This window comes from Elaeis guineensis, chromosome 14 (genome assembly GCF_000442705.2).
Source record: "Elaeis guineensis isolate ETL-2024a chromosome 14, EG11, whole genome shotgun sequence".
Classification (NCBI taxonomy): Eukaryota; Viridiplantae; Streptophyta; class Magnoliopsida; order Arecales; family Arecaceae; genus Elaeis; species Elaeis guineensis.
In genome coordinates, this window is record NC_026006.2 from 61,760,636 (window position 1) to 61,788,273 (window position 27,638).

Below are 27,638 nucleotides of genomic sequence, written 5' to 3' on the forward strand. Positions count from 1 at the left end.
TCATGGCACGCCTCGAGTATTTCGAGATCTCCCACATCCCCAGGATGGAGAACGCCCGTGCCGATGCTCTCTCCAGATTGGCAACGTCGGCCTACGACTCTTTGGGTCGGACGTTCGTCGAAAACCTCCAGCAGCCGAGCATCGATCGGGTCGAAGAAGTGCAGCAACTAACGATCGAGCCAAGTTGGATGGACCCGATCGTCCGGTACCTGACCGACGGGATCAGTCCTGAAGATCCCGCGGAGGCCAAGCGACTCCGATGGTCGGCGTCGCAATATGTGATCATGGACGGCCGACTCTACAAAAGGTCGTTTTCCCTCCCTTTGCTCAGATGCTTGGGGCCGACCGACGCCGACTACGCTCTCCGAGAGGTTCACGAAGGAATTTGCGAAAATCACTTGGGAGGCAAGTCCCTAGCCTTCAAGGTCTTGCGACAAGGCTATTACTGGCCAACCATGAAGAAGGATGCGGCAGAGTTGGTCCGGAGGTGCGAGCCATGCCAGAAGTATGCCAATATTCAGCACCAACCGGCCAGCCAAATCGCTCCCATTGTCGCTCCGTGGCCCTTCGCTCAGTGGGGAGTCGACATTCTCGGTCCATTCCCCCCAGCGTCGGGCCAGAGGAAGTTCATCGTTGTCGCCATCGACTACTTCACGAAGTGGGTCGAGGCCGAGCCCTTGGCGCAGATCACTGAGCGGAAGATGGAGGACTTTATCCAAAAGTCCATCATCTTCAGGTTCGGATTGCCGCACACCATCATCACCGACAACGGACGACAATTCGACAACCAAGACTTCAAAGACTTCTGCGCCAGGTTCCACATTCGCCACCGACTGACTTCCGTCGGGCACCCACAGTCCAACGGTGAGGTTGAGGTGACCAACCGAACCTTGCTTCACGGACTCAAGACCCAACTGAATGAAGCCAAAGGTCTCTGGGTCGACGAGCTGGGCTCCGTTCTGTGGGCTTACCGAACGACCCCCCACGTCCCGACCGGGGAGTCGCCGTTCAGCTTGGCCTACGGGACAGAGGCGATGATCCCGCTCGAGATTGGCCTACCATCTTCAAGGGTCGAGCAGTACCAAGAGCCAAACAACTCCGAGAGTCTGAGGGCCGACCTAGACCTCCTCCCCGAGCTGTGAGATGAGGCTCAAATTCGAATGGCTTCATACCGACAGAGGGTCGCCCGGTACTACAACGCCAAGGTCAAACCAAAGCTCTTCAGGCCTGGCGACCTGGTCTTGAGGAAGACAGAAGTGTCGAAGCCCTTGGACCAAGGGAAGCTGGCTCCAAACTGGGAAGGACCCTACAAGGTTGCAGACACCTTTGGGCCGAGAGCCTATCGGCTGGAGACCCTTGAGGGGAAGCCCATTCCCCGGACTTGGAACGCCGACAACTTGAAGCTGTATTACCAGTGAATTTTGTAATTCAAAAGTCGGAATACAAGTTCAGTTTGAAAGTTCGGAGTTTTAACTCTTCAACTAATGATCGGTGCTCAGCCCCTACATATCAACGTGGGCCTAGCATCCACCTAAAACCGACGACCTCATCGTCGGTAACGCATCGGACTCTCGCGAGCACCGACGCATCTACAATGATGGGAGTTAACACTCCTTCGACGACGCATCGGACCCTCACAAGGGCCGACGGACTCTTATAAACGGGAGTTACACTCCTTCGACTTTCGGCAACACATCCGCCCCTGACAAAGGCCGATGCATCTGTTGCGACGGGAGTTCATACTCCTTCTACGGTTGAATTTTCGGGCAGATCCACCGGCCGACAGGCCGATCGGGCCCCGACCAAAGAAAGGCTAAAAGCCCACGCGACTATTGTCGCGACTTCCGACCAGGCTAAGGCCGGTCGAGGGATATTCAGTTTACCACCGTCTATCACACGATGCGACCTTAGTCGCATCCACGACTTGCCGACCGACCTACGGCCGGCTGAACGACATTCGGCTTGCTACCGTCTGTCGGAAGACACGGAACCCGATGCAGGAGCATGAGGACCCGACTTACTATCGTTCCTCCGACACTGCGCCGCACGACGACCGACTAAACGCATCTGTGGAAGTCCGACTACCGGACCTTTACCAGGTTCGGTCGGCTCCCGACTCAACAGATGCACCCGACTGACGACTTCGACTATCGGAAGCCGACCTAAAGTCGGGACACATTCTACTTTCGGGGCTGCGCAAGTTGTCGAAGTCCTACCGACTTACGTGAGTTAGCGACTTGCTTAAGTTAGCGACTAAAGTTCGACATCGCAGCAATAATCGGCATTACAAACAAGAAGAAAAAGAAGAAAGTTCCATTCATTGATGAAAAGAAATTATAAAGTCGGGTTGAAGCCCGATTACATGTATTTTCAGAAAACAAAAAATGAAGATAGTCGGCAGGGCCGATCATCCATCCTAGTCGATCTCTTCGACCGACGGAGGATCGGGGATGATCGGCGTCTCGGCCATGAGCGGCGCTGGGTCGGCGGCCGAAGGATGGGCTTCAGTCGGCAAAGGAACTTCGGTCGGCACCTGCTCCGGGACGGCTTCCTCCGCCATGATGACGCCTCCCGATGGCTGGTCGGCCATCTCCTCGGTTCCTTCTCCTTCGGCTCCTTCCTCCTCGGCTAGCGGCGGGACGACGCAGCTGACGTCTAGCTCCGGGTACAAGGCTTGGACGGCATCCCGACCGTCCTCGAACCCGACCCGGTATGAGGCGAAGCCCGATTCGAGCATCTCCTCTCGGTATTGGTCGGAGGACCGGAAGTCCTCCACCGCCCGATCGGCCGACTCCCTCGCCGACCTTGCCTCGTCCTCAGCACGGGCGAGCTCCTGCCTCGCCGACTCCGCCTCGACCTTAGCCATTTCGGCGTCGATCTGGGCGATGGACAGCTCCTCTTCGGCTTCGGCGAGCTTCTCCAGGCTGACCCGAAGTTGCTCGCGTTCCCCTTGGAGTTCGGCTGTGGCACCATCCCGTTCACGCCGAAGGCGACGCACGGCCCGACCTTTGTGCTTGGCCTCCTTCTTGGCCGATCGGAGTTCGGACCCAAGCCGGGAGACCTCGTCGACTAACTTGGCCTCCCGGTCGGCCGATTGCTGGAGTTGGTCGGCCAACATCGCCCTCTCAGCCTCGACCGCCGCCGACCTCTCCTTGAAGGCTGCCCGGACGTCGTCGAACCTTCGGTATCCGGCCTCCAGTTCGGACATTGTGAAGATCAGCTGCCGATGGAAAAAAGCTTCGTCAGAATCGTATGACAAACAAAAATTTCTAAGGAAAATTTTTAAGGAAAAGATGATGCGAAGCTTACCTCAACCATCGTCGGGTAGAACCGCGACAACATCTCGGTCACCTGCCGAGATCGCAGCGACTCTACGTCGGCTGGGAGGAGGATCCCTTGGCACAACCTCCTCGCAAGGTTATGGTCGGCCAACGCCGACGCACCCTCGGGGTAGTATGCGCTTGGAGGTATTGACCGGCTCCCCGACCTATCCTCCTCCGCGGGCTCCATCGGGGCTTTCCCCCGATCAGCTGCCCCGACCGACGGGACTGGCAGCGACGGGACACTGGAGTTCGACCCGGCGCCCCCCGTTGCGCCAACGGACGCCGCCGGACGATGTTCGGTTTCCCGAACGTCATCCGGCTCCACCCGCACCGGCGAAGCCGCCGATATTCCTTCGGCCGCCTCCTCAGTCGGCCTCTCCTCAACGTGGACCGCCAGAGCCGCGAGAGCTATAACCGGCTCCGACTGGTCGGTTGCCGATGCCTCGACGGTCGGCGGAGCTGGGGCTGGTTTCTTTGCAGGGCGCGAAGGGCCGGCCCCCGACGCTGGCCTCTTCCTCGTGGCAAACTGCCGAATCTCGGCATCCGTCGGCCTCATCCTTGGTGGTGTCCCTGCAATACCGACAAGAGCGTTAAAGGCCGGACCAAAAGCTGACCAAAAGCCGAACAAAAAGAGAAGCCGGGGGATCGGGCGATACCTATTCGGGGGACCAGGCTCAAGCCGGCGTCATAGAGAGCTTGTTCGGTAACAAGCTCTCTCTGCTTCGGTACCGACATATCCTTCAGTCGGTGGAAGTCCTCCCGGTCGTCCGCCTCCACCCGACTGTTGTCGTTGGCTTCAGTTCGGGGCGCACCCCAGCGGGTAGGAAAGCCCCAAGGAGAAGAGGAGGAAACAAAGAAAAACTGGTTCTTCCATCCATGAATGGACGATGGGAGACCAGTTATGAAGGCAAGACCCTTCCGGAGGTTGAAGAGCCACCACCCTCGGGCTTTAGGGTGGGGTCGGAGCACAAAGAAGGCCCGGAAGAGTGAAACGCGGGGGTTGGTCGGCAAGAGCTGACACAACAGCACGAAGAAAATGATTAAACGAACAGAGTTCGGCGCCAGTTGCGCCGGACAGAGTCCGTAGTAATCAAGTAGATTCCGGACGAACTCCGGAATCGAAAGTCGAAGACCCGCGTGAAGGTCTTCAACGTACAGCGCCAGATCGCCAGGCGGAGGGTTGTTGACCCGACCGCCGGCTCCTGGAGCGGAGAGCCGAAACTGCTCCGGGATGCGATAGTGCTCCCGAAGCCGATCGACGTTCGGCCCCGAAAGCGAGGAGGCCTCATCTTCCGGAGCCGATCGGGAGTCATCGGTCGGGTTCCCCGACCGAGCTCCCTGGGTCGATTTCCTGGTCATTATGCAGAAACTGAAAGGGAAGAAAGAAAAGAAAGGGAAGAAGAAGGAGAAGAGGGGACCACGAACCAGATGGACCCTCCGGAAGCAAAGAAGAGCTCTGCCCGCGACGACTGAGAAATCGCCCGGGCAGAGTTTCCCCAGTAGAATGGCAAGTGTGGGTCAGGGGTCCGGGAGGTCCTATATATATAGGGCCGACCGACGGCCGAGATGCTTCCACGCCGACCGAAGACCTGCAGATGCGCGACGCGTGGCGCCCGCCGGTTGGCGGAGGATTCGGCGCGCCCCGTCCCGGGACGGCCGCACCGCCCACATTAAATGCCGGAGGGGACGCCGGCCAACCACCTTGACACGCGGCACGCGGGGCGCGGCTCCGCATTCGTGCGCCCACGCCGATTCACGTTCCCGATGGGACGCCTGGCAGCGGCCCACTCTCCCGCGATCGGCGCCGAATATCCGATCGTCTGACGCCGTATCGTCCAGCGCCCGATCTTCTGACACCTGACGCCGACGTGACTTCTGACATCGACTAGACGTCTGGATCGCTTGGCATTCATGAGGCGTCTGACATCGGATCATCCGGCGGTACGGTCGGATCTACACATGCGACAAATTCACTCCCAGTCGTCCGGGATTGCTGCCCGAATGAAAGCATCGGCCAGCTCACCACCCGACTTAGGAGTGGAGGGGGGCAACTGTTGGGGAATACCCACCGACCGACCGACCGACTGCCAGTCCGACCGACCGACTGGCGGCCCGACCGGCTCCGACGGACGACTCCGACTGGTCGATAGACCGAGCGATCGTCGGTCGGGGCGACCGGCCGACGGATGCCATCAGCGGCTAACTACCGGCCATTCAACGGTCCATTGCCGATCGGGGGTATGTCGGGCGTATCCATCCCGACCGACTGAACCCAGAGGTCTAATGGCCGACTCACATGAAGCTCGCCGACCGACGGAGGAACCCGACGCCACTTTGATGGCCGCCGACCAAGGGTCGGCCGACTCCTCCGATCGCCGTACAGCCGCCAGACCTTGTCAGCTCTGACACGGACATGCGGCGCGGTTACCTAGGGGCATTGTCCCGCCAAGAGCGTGGTCAACCCTGGTGATTAGACGGCCACACGGCGACATGACGTTTTCACGGCATCTCCGACAGTCTACAGTGAGTTGACAGTTCCTCACTTGTCCGCGCCATTAATGACGGCGCCATACCGTGCTCCACTATATAAACCGGGGAAGGCAACAGTGCAAGGGATCCGCTCCGTCTCTCCCACAAACGTAGGCTCGCTCCTCCCTCCCTCTCTCTCTCTCTCAGAGCTCTCTGTCTACATTTCACTGTTGCCCAGTCACCTCTCTGACTTGACCGTCGGAGGGTCCCTGCCGGAGCCGCCTCCGGTCAGTGCGGACTTCCTTTTGCAGGTGCACGCTTCCCGGCGATCGAGCGACGAGGCGATTGGCTGCAACAGAGCCCTGGAGATTTATTTTTTGGTATACTAAATATTGCTTCCTTAATTTCTTCCTCAGTGAAAGGTTTCTCAAGATCCGTTACATCAATATATTCTGGCTGGTATTACTTCTTCTAGTTTATTCGAAGGTTATGGTTATCAGCTGATCCGAGAAGGTTGGAGAAGTATGAGTAGAAAGCTTCTTTAATTTGTGGTGTATCAATGAGTGTTTGTCCTTCATGTTCCAGATATGATATAGTATTTTTTCGTTTTCTGAAACATGCCATTGTATAGAAGAATTTTATATTTCTATCACCATGCTTCAACCACACTATTTGTGATCTTTGCTTCTAGATGATTTCCTCTTGTAGCATAAGGTCATGAAATTGTATTTTGAGATTGTCTCTTTCCTCTCTTTCTTGAGTGTCTAAAGGGCCATCTTCTTCTTTTCTATCTAGTTTCTGAATTCTGTCTTTGATGGTATCTTTCTTCTTGATGACATTACCATTGTTGCTCTTATTCCATTATTTGAGTCTGTTCCCCAGGAATTTGATATTAAGTGACATATTTGCTACTGTATCTCTTGCTGATGGTGTCATCTTCCACCAGTCAGCTACCAGTTCTTTGAAGTTGTCTATCTGTAACCAAAAATTTTCAAACCGAAAAAATCTGTTATTTTTTCTCTGATTCTCAAACTGTAGGAGAATGGGGCAATGGTCTAATGTAATCTTGGCTGAAGGCCGCAGAAGATGAGATGGATAAGCTAATACCCATTCCAACGACACCAAGCAGCAGTCTAACTTCACAAGAGTGGGATTTTCTCTGTGGTTGGACCAAGTGTAAGATAAGTGATTGAGGATTATTTCCATCAAACAAAGTGTTGTAAGTAAAGTATTGAACTGCGTGGATGGCATGCGGTTTTCTGATGGCCTATTTCGGTTGAAGCAAAATCTTGTTAAGTTGAAATCTCCAATTATAATCCAAGGTCCCTGCCAAAGATGCTGGATGTGATAGAGTTCTTGAAGGAAGTTATCCCGCTGATTTGTACCGTTTGGTCCATATACATTTGTCAAAACCCATTCAATATTCTTCTAGTCATCATACAGTTTATGCTTGGTAGATATTGCGTAAGACCCCATGAAGCAAAGAGATCCAGTGACTGCACTTGAATTCCAAGGCCTCCTGAGGCGCCTATTGAAGGCTTGGCTTGCCAGCAGTCTAAACGATTTCCATTGAATTGTTGAATGATTTTACCATCCAAATCCTTTGCTTTGGTTTCCTGGAAACAGACTATTTCACATTTTGAAACTATTACAGTTTCTCGAACAAACCATCTTTTTTTCTTCTGTCCGAGGCCTCTGACATTCCATGAAAGAATTGAAATTAGAATTGAAGATGCAACATAAACTTCGGGATGCACGAGTTCTCTGGCCGTTGGCATATTGCGTAGAAAATGATCTCGGTATGGTGAACACGAGTTGGCTCCTAGACAATCCGTGTTTCTGAAGATCCCATGTAATATGATGTTATTTGAACTTGCAAACTTTTTATTTGATACAGAGGGTTCTATTGCTCTGATGGGAAAGGAGACCGAAAAACATGATTTTAAAAGGTTCAACGACAACGGTTTACAACAAAACAATCCTAGAACCTATTGAGGGTGAGGTCTCTTAAGAGATCACGGTGCTGGCATGCTTACCGCAACGCAGCATCTCCATATGCTTGAGTAAGTTCACTTCTTTGTCGCCAATATTTGGAAAAAGGATGCCACATTTACCACCAAGATCTATCATATCTTTGACTGCCAATGAGTTGAGGAAAAATATATCTTCAGTGCTGAGCTCTATGTCTTCCAATCCTAGTAATTTAGCCTTTTTGGCTCTGAATCTGGCGCTTCGCTTCATAAATTTTGGTGCCACTTTGTTCCGGTTTTGCGAAAGGCTCGGAAGAGGAGTCGATGCAGGCAGCTGAGAGGTTTGTGAGGGGTCTACATAGATAAGCAACTTATAGATAAGCAAAGCTGACACGAGTCAAGCCGATCTGGGAGCAATCCAATTGCCATTTTGCAATAGCTGACAGCAGTATTGCTCCACCATTATCATCAAATAGAAACTTCTGAAGGTAGCACCGCCTTCACACGGCGCAAAATTGTCATATTTTTTCGCTTTAGGTCCCAACAAATTCTCTTTGCATGCAATTGGAGATCTAGTACCCATATTTTGATTTTCCCATGCAAAGTGTTCGAGAAAAAAATCAGCAATCCTCAAAACACACAAATGCATCTACTGGTCAAATTATCTATAAGCAGTTTGAATTTTTTTTACCACTCGAAAACCATTGTCATAATACCATTATGAATTCTTATATTATAGAAAGACATTTAACTATCTCTAAGTTGAACTTTTCCCTGCAGTCTTTCCTTGCAATCTTTTCCTTACAGTTCTGATCATCAGTGTATAGCTTAATGTTGCCATATATATACAACATAACACAGTTCTGATCATCAGTGTATAGCTTAAAGTATGTTGCCATATATATACAACATAACTGTTTCTGACATTTCCCCAAGCATTTTGAATCCTAGCCATTTGGTGAAAATATCTCCTTCGCTGTGCTACAAGGTACACTACTTCTCTTTCCATAAGATCACGCATATTTTGTGAAAAAGTTTCTTATTTTCTCAAACCAAATTTCTGAAACATGTGAATCTTATCCATATCACCAACAAGTTCTTGTTTGGAATTGAGAGAAGTTATCGAATAAAAAATATAAATCAACTTAGGTTTTATAAATAATGCACATGATTTCTAACATATGGAAGTTGAGAAAAAACTTGGAAAATCATGACACGACAAGGAGCATATGATTCTTGGCGTCCTCTTTGTATCACATTGTAAACAGTTGAGCAGTAAGCACAATCCCTATGCAAAATCAGCCTATTAATGAAAATTTTCAGGTTTAAAAATAAAACTTCAACCATTCCTACAACAAAGATATTTGTTCAAAGTCATACCAAAAAAAAAAAAAACAACTTCATTTATATTTAGAACAGAATCATTACATAATATTAAGTACGACAAAATATAGAAGGCCACCTTAGAACTTCCATTTTCACACTTCTCTGGTACTGTTATGAATTATTGCAGAGATTAACCCGGTGCTGTTCTCTTATGAGATCAACAAGTTATAAAAGAAGGCTTTTAAATTAGATTGCATAAACGAGCAATTAAAATGAAGAATGGCAAAAAAAAAGAAACCAGCTAAAAAAAATTGTGTCCAAAAAAAAAAAAGAAAAACAGTTTGTTGAAAACATAACCAACTCAGAGCAAGATGGATGACAGGTTCTTTTGGATTAGTTGTTTAGTTGATGCAAGCAACGACCAAAGAAGAATTTGGTGTTGCTTAAAGAACGTGGTTTTATGACTATTAAAGCAAAAGAAGTACAAAATAGTTCCTGAAGAAAATAAATGGTTAGTAGCATTTTTTGAAAAGTGTTTATAAGAGAAGTGAACAAAAAACCTTTGAAAGACAGAAAGTTTTATAAATATAAATATAAATAACGCACATCATTCCTAACATATGGAAGTTGAGAAAAAATTGGAAAATCATGAGTCGGGAAGAAGCATAAAATTCTTGGCATCCTCTTTGCATCACATTCTAGCTTCTAAGCAGTTAAGCAGTAAGCAGAAATCATTGTGCAAAATCAGCCTCCAAATGAAATTTTTCAGGTCCAAAAATAAAATTTCAACATTCTTACCAAAAAGACATTTTTTTTCAAACTCATGCAAAAAAAAAAAAAATCATTTTCATTAATATTTAGAACAGAATCATTACATAATATGAAGTGAGATGGAATATAGAGGAAGGCCGCATTGGAACTTTCCGTTTCAGGCTTATCTTGAATGGTTATGAATTATTGCAGAGTTTTTTAAATTAGATTGCATAAATGAGCAATTAAAACGAAGAGTGACAAAGAAAAAACACCAGCCAAAAAAAATACCAAGAAAAACCAGTTTGTTGTCCTTTATCTTATACGGAGAAGAGGATGAAAACATAACCAACTTGGAGCAAAATGAATTACAGGTTCTTTTGGATTAGTTGATGCTAACCACAACAACTAAAGAATTGTTTGATATTGCTTAAAGAAAGTGGTTTTATGACTTTTAAAACAATAAAAGAAAAAAAAATGTTTGGTAACATTATTTGATAAGTGTTTATAAGAAAAATAAGAAAAATACTTTGAGAAAAACCATAGTAAAACTAGCTTCTAGCTTCTCCTTCTCTTTTTACAAAGCAGAAGAGTCCGATAACAGATAACCAAAGAAATGCATTGAAGACCTCATTTTGAAGAGGTAAAGTGTAAAAATTTAAAAGAAAAACAACCTTTGATTCAAAATAATCTCATAGATTTCCCTCAGTTTTCAATGAAGACCAAGATTACTCTGTTGTAAAAATGACAGAAGTATGATTAGATAGCTAAGTTATGTGAGGCAACAGGGAAGGTCAAAGCTAAAAAGATAGGTGAGGAGATTCAGATGTATATTAAAAATAAATATGATATTCGTATGTACATACCAACAATTGATCCATTTATAATAAGCTTTCATCCCTTCTGCAGACAGCGGGCAGGGAAAGAGTAAAGGAAAACAGAGCATATATAACACCGAAACAAGCTCACAGAAGAAAGTCCAACTACAAGCATGCATCCTAATGATCCATGGCTCCAGCATACATACCAACAGGAAGCAAAGGGACCAGGTCAATAAACTACATATCAGTACCACCCTTTACATACAACCAAACAGCATGAAACAAAAGCAAGTAGTCATCAAACCAAATTCATTGCAACCATGAAAATACACTTGAAATGTATCATTATCGACCAACATAAGAAAATATACTATTTATAACTAAAAAGCTACCGAAAATCTTGACTTCTGAGTTTAGAGTGAACATTTGATAAGCTATAAGGTTGAAATTGGACAAACATCAAAGGATAAGGTAAATCGGAACATAGATGAATGCATACAAAATTTGATATCTGAGTGTCCTAGAGAAAGCATAGATGGTTCATCTATAGTTCACTAGTGTTAAATAGGATGAGATGAAATTAAGTGCATACCAAACACCAAATGACTCCCCATCAGAAAACAAGAAGCAGGAATCTAAAGACTATGTTGAGACAAACTCTGGACAGACCAAAAAATGATGGAACATCTTATCTCATTTACAAGGTTTTAGAATGGACATTCAGAATTGATCAGCTTCCGACTAGACAGCCCACAGTAGTTCTCATATTGATCATATCTGCTGTATTACAAGATTCTACATCAAGGATGCTTCTTGTCATCAGTAACAAAACAAAGTCTAGAATAACTCAATATTCAATTGCATTATAAAATACATTAAATTAATATAACATAAACAAGATATCATCAAACATTCTCCGCAGAAAATAATTCCAAAAATTTAAAAGCAGGACATCTGACCATCAGATAAACCACAAGCATCCACAACAAAAAAGTAACCATCAATCAAGCATTTCTGGCAATAACAAAATTCCAGTTGCAAATGAACCATAATCCATCCATCTCATAGAAACATTTAAAAAAAAAAAATAGATCTCTAATATTTTTTTTCTCAGTCCTTCAAGACTTTAGACTTTAAAACGACCAACCATTTAAATAAACCCTAAGAAATAGATCTAGAATCGAAAACTTCTGCCTATCTATCGATCCAAAAACGGATCTCTTACTCATCTCCGGCCTTCTGGTAGACGTAGGTGAGGCCGCACTTGCCGCAGTAGTGGCGATCGAAGTGGTTGGCCATGAAAGTCCCGGCGCCACACTCGGCGTTGGGGCACTCCTTCCTGAGTCTGGTCACCTTGCCAGAGTCGTCCACCTTGTAGAATTGGAGCACGGCAAGCTTGACCTTCTTCTTCTTATGCTTGATCTTCTTCGGCTTGGTGTAGGTCTTCTTCTTCCGCTTCTTGGCGCCGCCGCGGAGGCGGAGGACGAGGTGGAGGGTGGACTCCTTCTGGATATTGTAGTCGGCGAGGGTGCGGCCATCCTCGAGCTGCTTTCCGGCGAAGATAAGGCGCTGCTGATCCGGTGGGATGCCCTCCTTGTCCTGGATCTTGGCCTTGACGTTGTCGATCGTGTCCGAGGACTCGACCTCCAGGGTGATGGTCTTGCCGGTGAGGGTCTTGACAAAGATCTGCATCTTGGCAGCGGCAACGGCGCTCCGGTGGTGGAAGATGACCGCCGCTAGGGTTACGGTCTGGGTCTCCGAGTTCCGGTGACGATTGGTCTCCCGAGAGTTAGGGTTTGGAGATGGGCAATCGCAAGAGGCTTTTATAGGCTTAACACTGAGGTGCGGATAATTGACCCTGGCCGTTCGATCTTCATCGCTAAGCATCACCGGGTCTACGAGATCTTGTTCCCGCGCCCTTCTCGTGCTGTCTATCTATTTGAGCAAATCTCAGCTTGAAACAAGCACGAACCAAGGTTCATGAGTGATCCAAGTTTGAACCCATTTGATGAGTTTAAAATTATTTTCAATTCATACTTGAATTAGCCCGATGAGACTTATAGCTCAATAAGGCTCGAAATTAATAACATATAGTAGAATGATATTGTAAGAATTAGCTCAATAAGACCAATAGTTTCTTTAGCATGTAACCCACAGTTGATCGCATGGAAGCTTGAATTACGATTGAAGTGAGTTTAAGTCAAATTTGACCTGAGCTTGATTGGAATTTGAATTGAGATTGAATAAGCTTAATATAATCTTGAATTAATTTCAACTTAACAAATGTTATCAAGCTTGTTAAAGCATATTATCATTGATTCCCAAATAAGCTCAAATCAGACTCGATCAAATTATAAATAAGCCAAATTTTATTTTGATTTTTAAGATCAAAACTAAGCTTGGCCCAATTATATCCTTCTCTTCCTCGTGAGCTTTTGTTTGAATGGTTGAAACTAAAATTTTATGAAATTCATAAATTAGATTAATATAATCATCAAAACTAGACCGAATTAGATTTATTTTTATAATTATTAAATCCTCCTTCACCGTTGCCTCCAATAAGCACTTTAGAACAGTCTCGTTTGTTAGTAAATTTTGATGGAGAATTTAATCTTTAAAATATAGAGATAGCAAAATCTTTTGAAAAATTGATTTGATGCCTCCTCTTTCAAGAGCCACGTGTTTCAAGATTTCTCGGATACTGCGAGATATCTTTTGAAAGATGACTTTTGATGCTCCGATTTTAGAGAGGTCTCCTTAATCAAATATGCACTATGAACTATTTCTCAGCATCAACTTAGACAGGAAATATTCATAGTCTAAGAATAAATCAAACAAGCAACTAAACATTGAAATTTTCACGATTATTTGAAAGAAACCCCTGCATCCTGTTGACTAATTTCTATATTTACTAGATCAGAAAAGTGACCAGAAACTATAGCTATAACTAAATAACAATTTTCTAATTTACAAAATTTTTGTCATTCAAGGCGTCTAAAGGAAACCAACATTTTGAATTAGCCTCAAAGACTGCAATCACCTGTGAGCAATTTACTGTTCATTTTATGTACAATGTAGACAAACAAATAATATCTTTATATATATATATAGAGGATAAATTAATAAAAATTTTTTGTTTGAGTTTAAACTTAAAATTAGCTTCTCAATTGAATTTCACTTAAAAGCAGCTCCCAATAAGCATAAATGATCAAATTGCTTCTACAATTATAAATCAATACTAAAACAATATTGTGATATTAGAAAATAATAATATCTTATTATAAAGTAATACTGTCTTATTGTAAAATAATACTGTCTTATTATGATGTAAGGGTATTACAAAACAGTACTTTCTTATTATAATACAGTACTACCTTATTATAAAACAGTACAGTCTTATTGTAATATAATACTATTATAAAATAATATTATTTTATTATAAAATAATACTACCGTATTACAAAACAACACTGCGATATTAGAAAACAGTACTGCCTTATTATAAATCAATACTGCGTTACGTATTATAAAACAATACTGCAATATTAAAATATAGTACTATCTTATTATAAATCAGTATTGCATTATTATAAAATAATACTGTCTTGTTGTATAATCGTACAAGGGTATAACAATCATTTTAGTTAGAAATGGAGAGTTGTTTTTAATTTATATTTGGAATGAAAAGTTATTTTAAATTTAAACTCAAACGATAAGTTATTTTTAATTTAAAATATAAAATAAAAATTTTTATTTAGTTTATTAATATATATATATATATAAAATAATACTGTCTTGTTGTATAACCGTACAAGGGTATAACAATCATTTTAGTTAGAAATGGAGAGTTGTTTTTAATTTATATTTGGAATGAAAAGTTATTTTTAATTTGATAAATTATTTTTAATTTAAAATATAAAATAAAAATTTTTGAATGGGCTTGGGTCTTTTAAATCGGGCTTGGGCTTGGGCTATAACATTCTTAAATATCAATCCTTTGGTCTTAGATTTCTTCCGGTAAGAGATCAGTTTCATCGCTAAAGTGTGACTATCCACAATTTGTCTACTATGAATAAATGCTGATTGAGAATTAGAAATGAGGGCTCCCATGTGTTTGGATAATCATTTGGAAAGAGTCTTTGAGAAAATCTTCATTATCCCATTAATCAAACAGATCGGTCTATATTCTCGAACATTTCTGCATTCTTGTTTTTTCGGTATCAATGCAATGAATGAGTAATTTAGCCTTTGTAAATCTGTTGAATCAGAATGAATCGCATTGAAGTGTTTGCATAGATCTTCTTTAATCAAGAACCAGAATTCTTGAAAGAAGGTTGATGGGAAACCATCCAGCCCTGGAGATTTATTTTTTGGTATACTAAATATTGCTTCCTTAATTTCTTCCTCAGTGAAAGGTTTCTCAAGATCCGTAACATCAATATATTCTGGCTGGTATTACTTCTTCTAGTTTATTCGAAGGTTATGGTTATCAGCTGATCCGAGAAGGTTGGAGAAGTATGAGTAGAAAGCTTCTTTAATTTGTGGTGTATCAATGAGTGTTTGTCCTTCATGTTCCAGATATGATATAGTATTTTTTCGTTTTCTGAAACATGCCATTGTATAGAAGAATTTTATATTTCTATCACCATGCTTCAACCACACTATTTGTGATCTTTGCTTCCAGATGATTTCCTCTTGTAGCATAAGGTCATGAAATTGTATTTTGAGATTGTCTCTTTCCTCTCTTTCTTGAGTGTCTAAAGGGCCATCTTCTTCTTTTCTATCTAGTTTCTGAATTCTGTCTTTGATGGTATCTTTCTTCTTGATGACATTACCATTGTTGCTCTTATTCCATTATTTGAGTCTGTTCCCCAGGAATTTGATATTAAGTGACATATTTGCTACTGTATCTCTTGCTGATGGTGTCATCTTCCACCAGTCAGCTACCAGTCTTTGAAGTTGTCTATCTGTAACCAAAAATTTTCAAACCGAAAAAATCTGTTATTTTTTCTCTGATTCTCAAACTGCAGGAGAATGGGGCAATGGTCTAATGTAATCTTGGCTGAAGGCCGCAGAAGATGAGATGGATAAGCTATACCCATTCCAAAGACACCAAGCAGCAGTCTAACTTCACAAGAGTGGGATTTTCTCTGTGGGTTGGACCAAGTGTAAGATAAGTGATTGAGGTTTATTTCCATCAAACAAAGTGTTGTAATTAAAGTATTGAACTGCGTGGATGGCATGCGGTGTTCTGATGGCCTATTTCGGTTGAAGCAAAATCTTGTTAAGTTGAAATCTCCAATTATAATCCAAGGTCCCTGCCAAAGATGCTGGATGTGATAAGAGTTCTTGAAGGAAGTTATCCCGCTGATTTGTTCCGTTTGGTCCATACACATTTGTCAAAACCCATTCAATATTCTTCTAGTCATGATACAGTTTATGCTTGGTAGATATTGAGTAAGACCCCTGTTATAGCCCAAGCCCAACAAATCTCAGCCCACCAAAGCCCAAAACAAAAAAAAAAAAAAACAGAGGAAAAATCGGGAAGAATAGGAGTCTTCTTCTCCGACGAGACCGGACAAATCGGGAATCCTAAGACCTCTCGGAGTCCTAGGGTCCTCTATAAAAAGACCTTCCCTTTCCCTTGAAGCCGATCATCGGTCTTCTTTCCCTCTTTTCCTCTTCGATTTTTCCGAATTAGAGCCGCGGATCCTTGCTTCGTTCTCACCGTGATTGCTCGCCGGTAGGGTCACCGGAGGCCGAGGTGAGTTTTCCTTTTCTTCCTCTCTTCCTTCCCCTTCCTCCCGTGCCCTTGTGCGCGGCTGCCGGCGACGAGAGTTGCCAATTTTCGGTCGAAAAAGAGACCTCTGTTTCGATCTCTTTTCCCTTGGATTTTCCGGCGCCGGCAATCGCAATCGACCGCCGGCCATACTCCTCTGTAACCGGGGGAGTGGCCCCCCTCTGCCACCGGTCTCCGCCGTGGCGGCCGCGGCCTGAACGATCGGTCAAGGCCGGAGAACCACCGGTCCTCTGTTCGGCCTGGAAGGAGCCCGAGAGAAGAAGAAAAAGAAAAGAGAAAAAGAAGAAAAAAGAGAAGAGAAAAGAAAAGAAAAAGAAGGAAAAAAAAGAGAAAAAGAAAAGAAAAAAAAAGAAAAAGAAGAATATATATATATATATATATATTTTTTTTTATATATAAATAAATAAATAAATAAATAAATAAATAAATATATAATAAAAATAAAAAAAAATGATGAGAGAGAGAGTTTCTCTCTCTTCTCTCTCTTCTTTCAGTCTGAACCCTTACTTTCTCTCTCTGGAATTGAACTTTCTCTCTCTACTTTCTCTCTTTAGAATTTTCTCTCTCTAGATTATTTCTCTCTCTTGATGGATTTCTTTCTCTCTAAAGTTATTCCTCTAGGATTAGCGTAGTGGAAGGCTTCATTTGATGATTTTGATCGAGTTTAGGGAAGAGTCTGATTTTAAGTGAGGTTTTGATTTGGGATTTGCTTAGATTGAATTTTGAATTAAAATTAATATAAAAATATAATTTTGGATAATAGGCATTGAAGAATCTCCTAGAAGTTAGTCTATCCATTCATTCAATGCTCCGTGAAATATAAGTAATGAACCATCTTCTCGAGATATTTCATATTTATTCTGAAAATAAATAATTATTCTCTGAAATTATGCATGATTTATGAAATTATGTTTTGAAAGAAAAATACTTTTAAAATATTATGGTATGTCGATTATGCACACGTTCAGTGAAAAATTATGATATATTATGATACAAAGTGTTCTGATACAGATCGGATTTATGCTCTCAGCCTAACTATGTTTCAGTGGGCCCCGCCAATGGAGATTATACGTTGGTACTCAGTGGACTCTGCCAGTGGGGGTTGTGCGCTAGTGTTTGTGGACCCTGCCAGTGGAGGTTGTGCGCTGGTATTCTGTGGACCCCGTCAATGAGGGTTAAACGTTGGTCATAGTCAAGGCTGTTGAGTTACGAGTATTTTGAATCGAATCGGATTTATGATTATATTATATGTAAATATTTGAAAATATTTGATTTGTATTAAATCAGCATGAAATATACTCTTATGTTTATTTGCAATATTATTCTTAAAAATTATATAATATCTGAAATATCTAATTGAGATATTTGTTACTTACTGGGCTGTCTAGCTCATTATCTTTCTTTCTATTTTTCAGATTCAGATAATTAATTTCGAGCGTGAGAAGAAATATTAGAGCAGAGTTTTTAGAGGTAAGATTTAGCATTGTCAACTTCATTGAACTTAGATTTATTATTTTAGTAAAATTTTATTGGATGTAAGATATTTGATTTAATTACTTGAATTAAAGTTTAATTATAATTATTTAAATTTATTCCGCTGTGATGTATTGATATCGTGATGAGATACCTTGCATGCTTATGGAAAGAGTTCTTCATGAGTATGCGGCGGTTGCCGCGACCCTCGATTCACAATCTCGGGTCGGGGGTGTGACAATTAATATGGTATCAGAGCATAAATGGATAAATTATGACACATAGAATTTGACATAGTATGAGTGTAGGTGGGTAAACATTAGGAATATTGGGACGTTAAAGTATGAACATCATAATAAATCTATCCTAACAAATAGATAAATGAATCTAATAAGATTTTTGAATTTTGAAAGTACGAATAAGAAGAAATATTTTTGAATTTTGATTAATTGGGATGTCATCATATGATTCATAGAAGTATGTTTTTTCTATCTTATGATGGGTTGGAATTAAGAGTGGTTAATATTTTGAAATAAATAAAGAAATAAATGAATGATGATGAATGAAGTTCTTATGCAAGAATAGAGACATTGACCTTCTTCTATTCACAAGAGATAGATTTGACTTGAGTCATGAGATATTGAACATTATTTTACAGAAAATGAGATCATAATTTCAAAATTTTGAAATATTGAAAATCTTTAAGATGTTGATCTTGATAAATAAGAAAATGAATGGTTCCATTTCAGATCGAAATTAATGTATGGACTTTTTTCTTATGAAATGATTTAAGAATGAATTTATATCAAGAATTAGAATATTGAAATATTTGTGGATGAGATTCAAGTAAGAAACTATGAAGACTCAGGCAAGAAAAAATTTCGAGGACGAAATTTCGTTTTAGGGGTGAAGAATGTTATAGCCCAAGCCCAACAAATCTCAGCCCACCAAAGCCTAAAAAAAAACAGAGAAAAAATCAGGAAGAAGACTCCCGATAGGAGTCTTCTTCTCCGGTGAGACCGGGCAAATCGGGAATCCTAGGACCTCTCAGAGTCCTAGGGTCCTCTATAAAAAGACCTTTCCTTTCCTTTGAAACCGATCATCGGTCTTCTTTCCCTCTTTTTCTCTCCGATTTTCCCGAATTAGAGCCGCGGATCTTTGCTTCGTTCTCACCGTGATTGCTCGCCGGTAGGATCACCGGAGGCCGAGGTGAGTTTTCTTTTTCTTCCTCTCTTCCTTTCCCTTCCTCTCGTGCCCTTGTGTGCGGCTGCCGGCGACGAGAGTCGCCGATTTTCGGTCAGAAAAGAGACCTCTATTTCGGTCTCTTTTCCCTTGGATTTTTCGATGCCGGCGATCGCAATCGACCGCCGGCCATGCTTTTCTGTAATCGGAGGAGTGGCCCCCCTCTGCCGCCGGCCTCTGCCGTGGCGACCGTGGCCTGAACGGCCGGTCAAGGCCGGAGAACCACCGGTCCTCTGTTCGGCCTGGAAGGAGCCCGAGAGAAGAAGAAAAAGAAAAGAGAAAAAGAAGAAAAAGAAGAAAAAAGAGAAAAGAAAAGCAAAGAAAAGAAAAAAAAAGAAGAAAAAAAAGAAAAAGAAAAGAAAAGAAAAAAAAAGAAAAAGAAGGAAAAAATATATATATATATAATATATATAAATAAATAAATAAATAAATAAATAATAAAAATAAAAAAAATGATGAGAGAGAGAGTTTCTCTCTCTTCTCTCTCTTCTTTCAGTCTGAACCCTTACTTTCTCTCTCTGGAATTGAACTTTCTCTCTCTATTTTCTCTCTCTAGAATTTTCTCTCTCTAGATTGTTTCTCTCTCTTGATGGATTTCTCTCTCTCTAAAGTTATTCCTCTAGAATTAGCATAGTGGAAGGCTTCATTTGATGATTTTGATCGAGTTTAGGGAAGAGTCTGATTTTAAGTGAGATTTTGATTTGGGATTTGCTTAGATTGAATTTTGAATTAAAATTAATATAAAAATATAATTTTGGATAATAGACACTGAAGAATCTCCTAGAAGTTAGTCTATCCATTCATTCAGTGCTCCGTGAAATGTAAGTAATGAACCATCTTCTCGAGATATTTCATATTTATTCTGAAAATAAATAATTATTCTCTGAAATTATGCATGATTTATGAAATTATGTTTTGAAAGAAAAGTGCTTTTAAAATATTAAGGTATGTCGATTATGCACACGTTCAGTGAAAAATTATGATACATTATGATACAAAATGTTCTGATACAGATCGGATTTATGCTCTCAGCCTAACTATGTTTCAGTGGGCCCCGCTAATGGGGATTATACGTTGGTACTCAGTGGACCCTGCCAGTGGGGGTTATGCGCTGATGTTTGTGGACCCTGCTAGTGGGGGTTGTGCGCTGGTATTTGTGGACCCTGCCAGTGGGGGTTGTGCGCTGGTATTCTGTGGACCCCTCCAATGGGGGTTAAACGTTGGTCATAGTCAAGGCTGTTGAGTTACGAGTGTTTTGAATCGAATCGAATTTATGATTATATTATATGTGAATATTTGAAAATATTTGATTTGTATTAAATCAGCATGAAATATACTCTTATGTTTATTTGCAACATTATTCTTAAAAATTATATAATATCTGAAATATCTAGTTGAGATATTTGTTACTTACTGGGTTGTCTAGCTCATTACCTTTCTTTCTATTTTTCAGATTCAGATAATTAATTTCGAGTGTGAGAAGAAATATTGGGGCAGAGTTTTAGAGGCGAGATTTAGCATTGTCAACTTCATTGAACTTAGATTTATTGTTTTAGTAATATTTTATTGGATGTAAGATATTTGATTTAATTACTTGAATTAAAATTTAATAATAATTATTTGAATTTATTCCGCTGTGATGCATTGATATCGAGATGAGATGCCTTGCATGCTTATGAAGAGAGTTCTTCATGAGTATGCGGCGGTTGTCGCGACCTTCGATTCATAATTTTGGATCGGGACGCGACAAAAACCCCATGAAGCAAAGAGCTCCAATGACTGCACTTGAATTCCAAACGGTGAGAAGACCTCCCGAGGCGCCGATTGAAGGCTTGGCTTGCCAGCAGTCTAAACGATTTTCACTGAATTGTTGAATGATTTTACTATCTAAATCCTCTGCTTTGGTTTTCTGGAAACAGACCACATATTTTGAAGTTATTACAGTTTTTCGAACAAGCCACCTTGTTTTCTTCTGTCCGAGGCCTCTGACATTCCATGAAAGAATTGACATTAGAATTGAAGATGCAACATAAACTTCGGGATGCACGAGTTCTCTGGCCGTTGGCATATTGCGTAGAAACTGATCTCGGGATGGTGAACACAAGTTGGCTCCTAGACAATCCGTGTTTCTGAAGATCCCATGTAATATGATGTTATTTGAACTTGCAAACTTTTTATTCGATACAAAGGGTTCCAGGTCTAAATGGCTCTGATGGGAAAGGAGACTGAGAAACATGATTTTAAAAGGTTCAACGACAATGGTTTACAACAAAACAATCCTAGAACCTATTGAGGGTGAGGTCTCTTAAGAGATCACGGCACTAGAATGCTTGCCACAACGCAGCATTTCCATATGCTTGAGTAAGTTCACTTCTTTGTCGCCAATATTTGGGAAAAGAATGCCACATTTACTACCAAGATCTGTCATATCTTTGACTGTCAATGAGTGGAGGAAAAGTATACCTTCAGTGCTGGGCTCTCTGTCTTCCGACCCTGGTAATTTAGCTTTTTCGGCTCTTGAGTCTGACGCTTCGCTTCATAGATGTTGGTGCCACTTTGTTCCGGTTTTGCGAAAAGGCTCGGAAGAGGAGTCGATGCAGGCAGCTGAGAGGTTTGCGAGGGGTCCACAGAGAAAAGCAACTAATAGATAAGCAAAGCAGACACGAGTCAAGCCAATCTGGGAGCAACCCAATTGCCATTTTGCAATAGCTGACAGCACAATTGCTTCACCATTATCATCAAATAGAAACTTCCGAAGGTAGCACCGCCTTCACACAGCTTAAAATTGTCATATTTCTTCGCTTTAGGTCCCAACAAATTCTCTTTGCATGCAATTGGAAATCAAGTACCCATATTTTGATTTTCCCATGCAAAGTTTTCTAGAAACAAATCAGCAACCCTCAAAGCACACAAATGCATCTACTGGTCAAATTATCTATAAGCAGTTTGATTTTTTTTTTTTACCACTCGAAAACCATTGTCATAATACCATTATGAATTTTTATATTATAGAAAGACATTTAACTATCTCTAAGTGGAACTTTTCCCTGCAGTCTTTCCTTGCAATCTTTTCCTCACAGTTCTGATCATCAGCGTATAGCTTAAGTACGTTGCCATATATATACAACATAACTGTTCCTGACATTTCCCCAAGCATTTTGAATCCTAGCCATTCGGTGAATATCTCCTCCGCTGTGCTATAAGTTACACTACTTCTCTTTCCATAAGATCACGCATATTTTGTGAAGGAGTTTCTTATTTTCTCAAACCAAATTTATGAAACATGTGAATCTTATCCATATCATCAACAAGTTCTTGTTTGGAATTGAGAGAAGTTATCGAATAAAAAATATAAATCAACTTAGGTTTTTTAAATAATGCACATGATTTCTAACGTATGGAAGTTGAGAAAAAACTTGGAAAATCATGACACGACAAGGAGCATATGATTCTTGGCGTCCTCTTTGTATCACATTGTAAACAGTTGAGCAGTAAGCACAATCCTTATGCAAAATCATCCTATTAATGAAAATTTTCAGGTCTAAAAATAAAACTTCAGCCATTCCTACAACAAAGATATTTGTTCAAAGTCATACCAAAAAAAAAAAAAACACCTTCATTTATATTTAGAACAGAATCATTACATAATATTAAGTACGACAAAATATGGAAGGCCACCTTAGAACTTCCATTTTCAGGCTTCTCTGGTACTGTTATGAATTATTGCAGAGATTAACGGGGTGTTGTTATCTTATGAGATCAACAAGTTATAAAAGAAGGCTTTTAAATTAGATTGCATAAACGAGCAATTAAAATGAAGAATGGCAAAAAAAAAAGAAACCAGACAAAAAAAATTGTACCAAAAAAAAAAAAAAAACAGTTTGTTGAAAACATAACCAACTCAGAGCAAGATGGATGTTGGATTAGTTGTTTTGTTGATGCAAGCAACGACTAAAGAAGAATTTGGTATTGCTTAAAGAACGAGGTTTTATGACTTTTAAAGCAAAAGAAGTACAAAATAGTTCCTGAAGAAAATAAATGGTTAGTAGCATTATTTGAAAAGTGTTTATAAGAAAAGTGAACAAAAAACCTTTGAGAGACAGAAAGTTTTATACATATAAATATAAATAACGCACATAATTCCTAACATAAGTTGAGAAAAAATTGGAAAATCATGAGTCAGTAGGGATGGCAATGGGTAGGGTTTGGGCCGGGTAGTATACTACCCATCCCCAAACCCGAACTTAATACCCTATACCCAAACCCTACCCGATACCCAATCGGGTAAGAAAAGAGATACCCATCCCCATACCCAACAGGTTCGGGGATACCCGTGGGTAACCCATTTCCCAATACCCAATCCATACCCGCCCCATACCCATCCATTCTATACCAAAAAAAAAGTAAAATAATTTTATGCATATTATCAATCAAAAATAGAATTACCAATTATATATATATACATACATACATACGCACATACACACTTCTAACACACACACACATACATACATGCATACATATATGCATGCATACATATACATACATACATATATATAATTATATATATAGAGAGAGAGAGAGAGAGAAAGAGAGAGAGATCATATATATGTGTGTGTATATGTGTGTGTGTGTATATATGTGTGTGTGTGTGTATATATATATATATATATATATATATATATATATATATATATATATATATATATGTATATGTATATGTATATATATTCGGATATGTATATATGTATATGTATATGTATATATATATTCGGATATGTATATATGTATATGTATATGTATATATATATTCGGATATGTATATATGTATATGTATATGTATATATATATTCGGATATGTATATATGTATATGTATATGTATATATATATTCGGATATGTATATATGTATATGTATATGTATATATATATATATATATATATATATATATATTCGGATATGGGTTCGGATATTATCCATATCCATAGGTTCGGGTCGGGTTCGGGTAGAAAATAGCACTACCCATACCCTACCTATACCCGTACTATAGTTTTCGGGTTTTACCCAAACCCGAACCCAAACCCAGTCAAACCCTATTTTTCGGGTTTGACCGGGTTCGGGTAGGGTGTATACCCATCGGGTCGGATTAATTTTGCCATCCCTATGAGTCAGGAAGAAGCGTAAAATTCTTGGCGTCCTCTTTGCATCACATTCTAGCTTCTAAGCAGTTAGGCACTAAGCACAAATCATTGTGCATAATCAGCCTCCAAATGAAATTTTTCAGGTCCAAAAATAAAATTTCAACTATTCTTACCAAAAAGACGTTTTTTTTTCAAACTCATGCAAAAAAAAAAAAATCATTTTCATTAATATTTAGAACAGAATCATTACATAATATGAAGTGAGATAGAATATAGAGGAAGGCCACCTTGGAACTTTCAGTTTCAGGCTTATCTTGAATGGTTATGAATTATTGCAGAGTTTTTTAAATTAGATTGCATAAATGAGCAATTAAAACGAAAAGTAACAAATAAAAAACACCAGCCAAAAAAAATGCCAAGAAAAACCAGTTTGTTGTCCTTCATCTTATAGGGAGAAGCGGATGAAAACATTACCAACTTGGAGCAAAATGAATTACAGGTTCTTTTGGATTAGTTGATGCTACCCACAACAACTAAAGAATTGTTTGATATTGCTTAAAGAAAGTGGTTTTATGACTTTTAAAACAGTAAAAGAAAAAAATAAATAAATGTTTGGTAACATTATTTAATAAGTGTTTATAAGAAAAATAAGAAAAATACTTTGAGAAAAACCATAGAAAAACTAGCTTCTAGCTTCTCCTTCTCTTTTTACAAAGCAGAAGAGTCCGATAACAGATAACCAAAGAAATGCATTGAAGACCTCATTTTGAAGAGGTAAAGTGTAAAAATTTAAAAGAAAAACAACCTTTGATTCAAAATAATCTCATAGATTTCCCTCAGTTTTCAATGAAGACCAAGATTACTCTGTTGTAAAAATGACAGAAGTATGATTAGATAGCTAAGTTATGTGAGGCAACAGGGAAGGTCAAAGCTAAAAAGATAGGTGAGGAGATTCAGATGTATATTAAAAATAAATATGATTTAACATATGATTAGTACTTACATCCAGAGAATTAAATTGATATTCGTATGTACATACCAACAATTGATCCATTTATAATAAGCTTTCATCCCTTCTGCAGACAGCGGGCAGGGAAAGAGTAAAGGAAAACAGAGCATATATAACACCGAAACAAGCTCACAGAAGAAAGTCCAACTACAAGCATGCATCCTAATGATCCATGGCTCCAGCATATATACCAACAGGAAGCAAAGGTACCACCCTTTACATACAACCAAACAGCATGAAACAAAAGCAAGCAGTCATCAAACCAAATTCATTGCAACCATGAAAACACACTTGAAATGTATCATTATCGACCAACATAAGAAAAGATACTATTATAACTAAGAAGCTACCGAATATCTTGACTTCTGAGTTTAGAGTGAACATTTGATAAGCTATAAGGTTGAAATTGGACAAACATCAAAGGATAAGAATGTTAAGGTAAATCAGAACATAGATGAATGCATACAAAATTTGATATCTGAGTGTCCTAGAGAAAGCATAGATGGTTCATCTATAGTTGAATAGTGTTAAATAGGATGAGATGAAATTGAGTGCATACCAAACACCAAATGACTCCCCATCAGAAAACAAGAAGCAGGAATCTAAAGACTATGTTGAGACAAACTCTGGACAGACCAAAAAATGATGGAACATCTTATCTCATTTACAAGGTTTTAGAATGGACATTCAGAATTGATCAACTTCCGACTAGACAGCCCACAGTAGTTCTCATATTGATCATATGTGCTGTATTACAAGATTCTGCATCAAGGATGCTTCTTGTCATCAGTAACAAAAAAAAGTCTAGAATAACTCAATATTCAATTGCATTATAAAATACATTAAATTAATATAACATAAACAAGATATCATCAAACATTCTCCGCAGAAAATAATTCCAAAAATTTAAAAGCAGGACATCTGACCATCAGATAAACCACAAGCATCCACAACAAAAAAGTAACCATCAATCAAGCATTTCTGGCAATAACAAAATTCCAGTTGCAAATGAACCATAATCCATCCATCTCATAGAAACATTAAAAAAAATAGATCTCTAATATTTTTTTTCTCAGTCCTTCAAGACTTTAGACTTTAAAAAGACCAACCATTTAAATAAACCCTAAGAAATAGATCTAGAATCGAAAACTTCTGCCTATTTATCGATCCGAAAACGGATCTCTTACTCAGCTCCGGCCTTCTGGTAGACGTAGGTGAGGCCGCACTTGCCGCAGTAGTGGCGATCGAAGTGGTTGGCCATGAAAGTCCCGGCGCCACACTCGGCGTTGGGGCACTCCTTCCTGAGTCTGGTCACCTTGCCAGAGTCGTCCACCTTGTAGAACTGGAGCACGGCAAGCTTGACCTTCTTCTTCTTATGCTTGATCTTCTTCGGCTTGGTGTAGGTCTTCTTCTTCCGCTTCTTGGCGCCGCCGCGGAGGCGGAGGACGAGGTGGAGGGTGGACTCCTTCTGGATATTGTAGTCGGCGAGGGTGCGGCCATCCTCGAGCTGCTTGCCAGCGAAGATAAGGCGCTGCTGATCCGGTGGGATGCCCTCCTTGTCCTGGATCTTGGCCTTGACGTTGTCGATTGTGTCCGAGGACTCGACCTCGAGGGTGATGGTCTTGCCGGTGAGGGTCTTAACAAAGATCTGCATCTTGGCAGCGGCAACGGCGCTCCGGTGGTGGAGGATGGCCGCCGCTAGGGTTACGGTCTGGGTCTCCGAGTTCCGGGGACGATTGGGTCTCTGGAGAGTTGGGTTTGGAGACAGGCGATCGCAAGAGGCTTTTATAGGCTTAACACTGAGGTGCGGATAATTGACCCTGGCCGTTCGATCTTCATCGCTGATCGTCACCGGGTCTACGAGATCTTGTTCATGTGCCCTTCTCATGCTGTCTATTTATTTGAGCAAATCTCAGCTTGAAACAAACACGAACCAAGGTTCATAAGTGATCCAAGTTTGAACCCATTTGATAAGTTTAAAATTATTTTCCATTTATACTTGAATTAGCCCGATGAGACTTATAGCTCCATAAGGCTCAAAATTAATAATATAGTAGAATAATATTGTAAGAATTAACTCAATATGACCAATAGTTTCTTTAGCATGTAACCTACAATTGATCGCATGCAAGCTTGAATTACGATTGAAGGGAGTTTAAGTCAAATTTGATCTGAACTTGATTGGAGCTTGAATTGAGATTGAATAAACTTAATATAAACTTGAATTAATTTCAACTTAACGAATGTTATCAAGTTTGTTAAAGCATATTATCATTGATTCCCAAATAAGCTCAAATCAGACACGATCGAATAA

The 27,638-nt window shown here is 40.8% G+C and overlaps 1 protein-coding gene across 1 annotated transcript; it reads right to left on the minus strand.

Annotated features, from left to right (window-relative positions):
* Positions 1-11,653: 11,653 nt before the first annotated feature.
* On the minus strand, positions 11,654-27,079 carry LOC105057295 (polyubiquitin). Its single transcript, XM_019854938.3, has 2 exons — positions 26,751-27,079; positions 11,654-12,351 (listed from the first exon to the last, which is right to left on the minus strand). Exons 1-2 carry the CDS (start codon positions 26,976-26,978, stop codon positions 11,881-11,883), a joined length of 699 nt encoding a protein of 232 aa, XP_019710497.2. The 5' UTR covers positions 26,979-27,079; the 3' UTR covers positions 11,654-11,880.
* Positions 27,080-27,638: the final 559 nt, after the last annotated feature.

Excerpts from the sequence above, each read along its gene's own strand:
- LOC105057295 (XM_019854938.3), bottom strand. The coding sequence starts at position 26,978 with ATGCAGATCTTTGTTAAGACCCTCACCGGCAAGACCATCACCCTCGAG. Across the intron at positions 12,352-26,750 it reads TCCTCCGCCTCCGCGGCGGC|ATGCAGATCTTTGTCAAGAC; the intron begins GCCAAGAAGCGG and ends GCCGCTGCCAAG.